General features: G+C 32.0%; 1 protein-coding gene across 1 annotated transcript in view; it reads left to right on the forward strand.

Moving 5' to 3' along the window:
• The window catches only part of LOC128554848 (uncharacterized), a 34,757-nt gene extending 27,104 nt beyond the window's left edge, over nt 1–7,653 (forward strand). The window contains exons 3-4 of the mRNA XM_053536163.1: nt 2,477–2,589; nt 7,405–7,653. Of these exons, the coding sequence (XP_053392138.1) occupies nt 2,477–2,589; nt 7,405–7,653 (362 nt within the window). The remainder of the gene's footprint in view (nt 1–2,476; nt 2,590–7,404) is intronic.
• The last annotated feature ends 1,224 nt before the right edge of the window (nt 7,654–8,877 follow it).

An 8,877-nucleotide genomic window follows, 5' to 3' on the forward strand; every position in this document is an offset into this window, starting at 1 on the left:
TTGTTAAATATATATTTACATAAACTGTATGAAGTAATTGTTTATGCATTTAAATAAGAAAGTTGATTCTAATACACCATTAAATGAAATGACGGCTCGTCGAGTATAATTTATAATCCTATATATAGATAATTTTCCTTTTAACATGTATCATATTGAAGAGATAGTACCTAATATATTTTCAAATCATAGAAATGAAGTTAAAAAGCTCTGCGATGAAGACAAATGTCCATAAATTTCTCAAAAATTCAACGAAAAGCGTACAATTATGAGCATTTAATATCTTCATATAAAAAAATTTTGTGATCAAGGGAATGAACTCTTCTTGAACATGGAGACCAGAAAAATCAAAGGGACGTAATATATTGAATATTTTCTATTTGGGTGCATTTGATTTAACATTCAGCTATGATCTGGATTGCAAAATAATGATCCATGATACTGTTCGCTAAAATATAGAACATCTGGAACAATCTGATATCAGCAAAAACATGCGGTAGCAGAATGCAAACATTTAAGGTCTGACCGGGACTCGAACCTAGGATTCGCTTAAACCTAAGGAAGGCACACTATCACTTCCCTACAACAGCAGTAGCTATAGCTAGGCAGTTTAAGTGCGCTCCTTTTATATTTCCCACTAGATTACGTGAACTGGAGCAATTTTGTGACAATAACATGTCCGATGTACTCCTGGTTATCGGCGCATTCGCTTTGTTACCTTACGGCAACTTTTCAAAGATAAAATATAATCTAATTTTGCCAACAACTTTATTGGTCAAAGCTGCCCAAATTTCTCTGGCGTGTTCCTTAGAGTATGAACTTAATAACTGGTAGTACCAGTGAAATATAACTTAAACTGAATGTTTAATATTTGCGCTTTTAGCAGCTGGCGAACGGCAAAGACAGTGAGTTTTGTCCAAATTCAAGCAATCATTTTACCAGTTTCGAGAAAATTTCATTTGATAGGAAAATACAGTTACAAACTAAATACCTTTCTACAACACACGAAGTCAATAGCATTTACTGTGAAATATAATTACAACTAAGATCGACTATTATTCATTCATCCATTCAAATATTCATTCAGATGATTCATAGACAAAGTGCGTTAGTCAATAGCATTTACTGTGAATTATAATTATAACTAAAATCGACTATTATGCATTCATCCATTCATACATTCATTCATTCAAATGATTCATAGACAAAGTCCTTTTTTTACATTTTTAATCATAACCTGTGCACTTGTAAAAATCCAATATATTTTGAAAAGTCGAAATATGCGAAGAACTCTGGTAGGTCTCTACATATAGGTGCATAGATAAATACCAGGTATAAATATCAATGTGCCGTTAATTTCATTCGGCCACAATAGGACATGTCTGAATGTAGAAACCATGGTAAGAATGCCAATAAATTATTTTAATGCGCATAATTGTGTTGTCATTTTCTGCAGATAATCATAAAGTAGAATTACGTATTTTTGGAATGAATATTTTTGTGGTTTTTGGTGTTAGGTTGGGGTAGGTTCACAGATCCATGGATATACAATATGTCGGTCGTTAATTACAGGTTGTGTCTTTGGCAAGAACACCCATGCCTTTGAAATACATAAACTGTATGGCTACATATCAAATCAGCAAAATATTTATCATTTTTCTCGGGTCCATGCGAAAAAGAAGTTTATACAATAAAAACGCATATATTATCATATGTATGCATATCAGGGTCAAAACTTCTACTTTGGCCATGCCGTAAATGATCAAAAACAGTTTTTCTAACCTATAGATATTACGTAATATAATATACAGTGTACAGAGGTTATGCAGTTAATGATGCAACGGCCTTAATATTTTTTCAGTTTCAGGTGTATTGAAAAGATTTAATTATCGTGCGTCATGTATCCAATAAACACCCCTAAGGTAATTACCATATCAGGGGCTTTTCAATGTGAATTTGTACAAGTTATATTTTCCTACATTGCATCTATTATGTGGATAGTATAAACAATGTTTTGTTACAATGTTCTTTATACCAGAAGACTGGAAAGTTGGGAAATATAGTTAGAAACAAAATAGTTGACTCAAGTAAACACCTGCCTATTAATGCATAATAATTCAGGTACTAGGGACATGCGCGATACATAACAGGTATCCAGCGCATGGAGGTGGTTAATGTGTTAACTCCAGAATTTCCTGTTTTGTAATAAAATGAGGATTAATGATAAAAAGTGCATTTCATAAACATGCTGGAATTATAACAAAACTTGGTCAATAATCTCCATCTATGCTCAGTTTATTTAAAAGTGCTTAACGATATCGTCTAACATTGGCAAAAGCAGAAGAGAGGGTGGGGTCCTAACACCAATAATAAGTATAAACTTAAGCGCAGGCATTACGAATGTTACGTCATTCGTGACATTTTATTGGGTTCTAATCAGCAGAATCACGACTCTTTAGTGTTTATACTTTTTCAGGCTGTTACCACATAGAAAAACACAAAACATCACATTCATACAATGGCAGTGTTCTAGGGCGGTGCTGTTCAGCTTGTGAACATACATTATACATCGGTATAAGCACAGCAGGCGTAAGTATCGTCATAAATCGTCACAATCTGGTCATAACTACTCTGTTATATATAAAATAAAATCACGTAAGTTATATAGCATCAATTCTACCAAAAATTCAATATTCAAGGGTAAAAAGAAATTAATAGACATTAACACTGTGTTTAGAATGCTGACATGGTGGTATTTAAGTATTCTCATTTTTAAGCAATTTCGTTCTGTCGTCCATTTTCTGAATCCTATACCTTAGTACCATGTTTTGCATCAGAAACAAAATCAGCATTATAGCCTTTCTTATTCAATATGTAATGTTTCAAACGGGTATTACAGTGAAGAACTAATTTACAAATTTACGTCTTTAGTTAATCGGTAGTGTAATATATAATCAAAAATATGTAATGCTAGTTTAACATTCAATAAGTAGATACTGTACAAAATACATATCACAGCCATTTAAACCATTTAAACCTGATGGAGCTCTATTATATCAAATAAATGCTATTATGCCAATAACGGCCCTCAATTAGGGGTTTTAGCATGCCTAAATGACAACAGACCAACTTTATGATCTCCGCTGACGTCCTTGATAATCTTAAATGTTATAAAACTTTGCTAGACCCCTCGTCAGAGTTACATGAATGATTGTCTGTCTGAACATTTTGCGAACAGTTTAATAAACCTAACAATTCAAGTTTTCAACGAGTCAGTTGGATATACAGTCCCTGGCTAGCGGATTTTGCTTTTTCCGCGTTACCACCGGCACAAATATTTGCCCTGAGTGGAAAATCGCGATGATTTTCATCATTGAATCACTACTGAAGACTGTGATAAATCACGATGATATTGAAAGACCCCGCGATCTATTATAGATAGAGTGTCCAAGGCGACCCGCGATGAAAAATCTCAGCGTGTCGCGCTAAATTGCGATGGATCGCGGCGAATCACCGACAGTCGCCGCGAAATCCAGGTTAAGTTTGCTAAGGTGCATATTTTTACACTTAACGAATGATAGTTTCGAACTATTTGCAACCGCGTTTATTATAAGTATCTTAAAAACTAATTAATAAACTTTTACTTTTATCGAATACACTTTTAATAACTTAAATGCAACGATATTTAAAATGATAATTTTACTTCAATCTCGAAAACGAAGACTATAATAGAAATTAAAATAAAGCGGCGCCGTTATTTAAAATCTAGTCTGTTTCCTTTAAATTGTTTTGCTGCAATAATACTTGGTATATAAAAGTAGTATTTTTAAATTAATTATTTTCATTTAAATATAAAGAACGGTCTGCGATGTTATTTTTTTAGCTATAATTTAACAAATCACACATTACGGATGAGCATCTGAAATGAGAAATTGTAGTCATTTTACACTAGTATAACTTTACTTAATTTTACACTCATTTGTTAATGAAAACCACAAGTTTTAGAATACAGAATGTAAAATATTATATCTTAGAACTATAACAAAATAATTATCAGTCTGACAGATATTATCAAGAAAATGTCATGACTTTATTATGAAGTGGTAAAACAGTACCAAGACAAGTAATAAAGTCTAAAACCTATGAGTTTTAACAGATGATATATATTTGCATAATATATGTCTTCATACATCTTCATCTTCAGCTAACACTATATTCACATGATCACTTTATGTACATAATGTATACATACTTAATTTCTTTTGAATAGTTTGACACTGTATAAATAGGTAGGCCTACACAATGTACAAGTGTATTTGTGATACTTTAAAATAAAGATAACTCAAGATGAAGTAACCTGAAATTCAGAAATGTAAGTCTGGCAATATGTGTATGCCTACTTCATGTTGATAATTTCATATCAACTTACATTTCCATTGTAACACAGTATGAAAACTGTAAGAGGAGTACATAAAATACAAAAATATTTTTTTGTATTTTAAAAAGGGGCATAACACCCCTAAAACAGATATAGGCCCCGACATTTATGGTAAAGATGTTTAATAGAAATTGAGGTAGGAGCTGAGTACATGAAGGATAAAAGAAACTGTTATATCTAATTCAAAGTCCAAAAAGGTCCATAACTTAAGAAAAGTGTCATGAATGTAAAACTTACTATAGTATGTGTATGCCTGCTGCCTGGCCATGAAGCATACCATGACTGGTTATGAAATATACCAGGATCCATTTGAATCTGGTAGAATCTGCATGAGTTCTTTTAAAGTGCAAGGTATTAATGTAGCTTTGATATAATTTAAAAATAAAAAACGACATATTAACTGAACAAATAATCAAATTTGATCTAGTCCTGACAATATGTGCATGTTCACTTCTTGCTGATGTTGTGTACCAAGTTTCATTTGAACTGATAGTTGGTATATACATGAAAAAATTTAATGAAAGCAGCATTAAACTATTCTGTATTCTATCCTTTTTATGTCTACTGCTCATGTTCTAGCCAAAACTCTATAAAGGCTGCATTGAAGGTTTTTATTCACCATAAATTATCATATTGTAACTGAAATAAATGACCAACTTGCACATTTATATATACATAAATTTTACTTTTCACAATTAACTGTGTTTTCTCTTTAAAATTCAATTGCTGACACTGTATATTAAAACAATTTTGAAAATCAGATATACATAAATCGAAAATAAATTACTTTAGTCTGTTTAATAAATGCTAAATGTCACTTTTTTTTCAAAACACTGACACCTACCTGTATAATAATGGTGTGTAAATATGGCAGTCTTCTTCTTTGTCATTACAGCATTTATTGTCCCATTATTTCTTTTGATCAATTTACATCTTCATTTGAAATAAGTGCAGTCAAAAACACTATAAGGAAATTAACAATATATGGAATCTTTACAAGTGTGTATTTAAATATGCTAAAACCACTATGTAGCTATAAATAATTAAATCTGATGTAATATATGTTATTGTCAAACAACTTGTATACTGGGATGTGTTGATATTTAAGTGCATGACCATGCTTCATTCAGACCCTTGACCTTGTCAGCTATGCAGAGGTATCCTTTCTTCAAGTTCTTGACATACAAAATATTGATATTAACATTTACCTTTCTGTACTGTTGGTCGCCATATTATCTGATCATGCATTCTTGTGAAATAAGAAATTAATGTGCGCGCCGAGCACAGGTTCCAGCAGTAGGAGCCTACTCCCATGGTGCAAGTTTTCCTTCGTCTGAAACAAACACAAGACAAATAAAACACACGGTAATGAATAACATTAGGCCAACTTCACGGCCTTTTTTATTGATAACTCACGTCCAATCATACATGTTGTATGCACAGGTTTTTTTTGGGTCGTCTTCTTTCTAAGTTTCAAATTATGTCAGTTTGAATGCCGAAAGAACATCAAGGGTTTTTGTTTGGCTCTGATTGATTTACTATCTATGAAACAACAGCAACAAGTTACTTCTGCATCTACTGACAAACTCTGGTCACAGTTATACAAGCATGCATATGCTATAGCCTTCAGTATGTTCTCCACCCAGAACATAGATGTACGTTTAAATGGTTTTGACTGGTAAAATCGTTTAAAGGTCTTGAAATACAGAATAATGATTATCACCCTTGTTTTGAACTCGTTGCAAAATAATTTATTTAGTTATATATATATAAACTTGCGCTTATCTTAGTTTCTAATATCTAGCAACTCCACCTGTCAAACTGTGTAAGGAGGCCTTTTGACAGCACAGTCTTGTTAACATCCGAAGAAAATAGTCCAAATTTATTCCAGTTACTTCTATATGCGATACTTTCGTGAATTATATTCATATGCAGAATGTATCGCATGTAGATTTAAGCATAAATTCAATGTTTGTGAATCGTGTCCTTTAGCTGTTACGTTAAGCGCCGAAAATTATGTAATCCGTAATGCCATGTGCTCGGGCCAGATCACAATTCTACGCACAAACACATTTTTGTGTAAAAGAAATATGCTGAAAATTACATTTTATTCTGTCAATTACATTGTGACCGTAAACGTTTCTAATATAAGATTGACACACCTGACATTTATGTGTATTGCCCTTGTAATGATATTATGGTTTTTTGTCATAAATGCACATGTTTATCTCAAATCAATAAAGAAATTATGGGGTCTGTATGAAAAAAAAAAGAGAAAATGAATATTATCTGAACTGATCGACTCTTACAGGCCTTTTTATCAAATATATTTAAAAACTGATTGCTCGCATGAAGAAGATGTTTCATCAAGGTACGTTTTGGTCACAATTTTAGACAGAAAACTGCTTGCATGTAGCAGCTGTCGATTTTGAAAAAGAAATCACCCATTAAATTTTTTTTTCTGGCTTCTGTCCGGATTTTCAGGTAAAAGTTGGCATTTTTAAGGTATATACTTCAAAACAAAGCTTAATTATTTTCAGTGGGCGTTTCATTCATCAAAATGTATAACTCTTCAGACAAAAATCGCATAATGGTTGTAAAGACAAACAATAAAATGTCGATATTTTGGCTATAGAATGTACCTTAATGTAGCAGTATGCACAGTACTTGATATATTTAGTTAAGTTTAGACCACATTTTTTGTTTGGTAGTGTAAAATTATATTAGTTTTTATTTATTTTTAAAATTATACTGAAAAAGATTGAATAAGTTTGCAGATGAAGTTGTGAAAACAAATTAATTCGTAAAAGACCTCTAGTCATCTTGTAGTACAGCTGTATCATACCTGTATTATCAGAGTGTCTTACTTTTTGTGGAGGGAAAAGTAGCTCAATAGGTTATGGTGGGTCTTTAAATACAGTAAAGATGGAAGTTGTACTAGTCTATAAATAAAAATATATTTTCAGTGTTTTTGTACTGATACGAAACCTACAACAGATACTCATCTATCAAAATGTGATCAACAGTGTGATGGGCAACATATACCTTGTGGAAGATATAGCTACATGGCATTGTACAAAGTTACTTTGACTGGTGATAACATTAATTTTGTTTTATTTAGACATTATGTACTTAACATACAGTACATATTACATCAAAATAACGTTTTAACACTAGCCTGGAAAGTCATTGACGATTCATGCTTTTGTCCATAAAACATAATCAAACACACTTCTTATTTGGTGCTAATTAATACTAATCACGTTGATCAAGTTCCTGACAGTAGTTAATGCATGAATATGAAATATAGAATGTGTCAGACCGACTTCCCAGGCAAAGGACAAATTTCATTCTTTTCATAATAGATAAGTATAATTTTGCTTTGTTGCCTTGTATGATAAGAATGGATTGGTGATTTGCTTACTATGTGGCAATCGTTAAAAATATTCACATAATAAGACTCTATGCTGATATTATTTCTGTGTTTTATCAAAGATATTCCTTGATATTTAATAATATAGTTCCACTTATGTTTATGCAAAGAGACTAGGTGGCATTTACTGACCTCTAATGAACATACTCAATCAAACTGAGTAATTTTCTATTGATTTGTTTGATTGTGCGGTCTATACTTCAACGTGATCTTCTTTTAGGGTTCATTCTATTTTATTCATCATATAGTCATACTATGTAACTTTTAATATTTGTAGAAGACTTAATTATTTCAAAGCCACTAAAATTAGAAATATTGTGCATGTTTCCACTTTATTTTAAGATAATGGTATTGAGCGGCTCGGCGAAGAATACGATCGTACATTGAACCTATCTGCGCATACATGTGTGGAACACGACAGTCAAATCACATCGTCTGAAAAATTATCACTGGGGAATGGTACTGGTCTTTGTTGGATAAGGATCACTAGACGCAGAGTCATTGTAAAATATAATGGTAGGAATATTGCTACAATTAATGAAACATTGTCATTTCAACCAGTAAATATGTTCTTTTAAATTTATCTCATGCAATAGTATTTCTCACATGTGACCGAATTTACTTTTGATCAAATAAACTTGTTACTTCCTTAATGCCCGGCACAAATTTAACTATAAAAATGTGACAGTTTTCACTAATGGAATTAGACTTACGTGATGATAAGATGTATTTTTCTGTCGGTACGTTTCAAAATTGTATTCAAATATAATCCAATTCCAATGCATTTAATGCAGATTCTACCTAAATGTGTGAACAGTTACCAAAAGTACTACACATCTTGTACTTACACATATTGTGCTTTGTTTTGATTACCAAACTGTAAGGAACAATTAAAACCGATTATACTCTAGCCCCAGCAATTTAAATAATACCCGTTTAAAGCTTAGCCGACTGAGACAACAGTGATGAAATGCTCTATCAAAGGACACACAGAAATTGCAATAGC

Source organism: Mercenaria mercenaria, unplaced genomic scaffold (genome assembly GCF_021730395.1).
Source record: "Mercenaria mercenaria strain notata unplaced genomic scaffold, MADL_Memer_1 contig_802, whole genome shotgun sequence".
Lineage (NCBI taxonomy): Eukaryota > Metazoa > Mollusca > Bivalvia > Venerida > Veneridae > Mercenaria > Mercenaria mercenaria.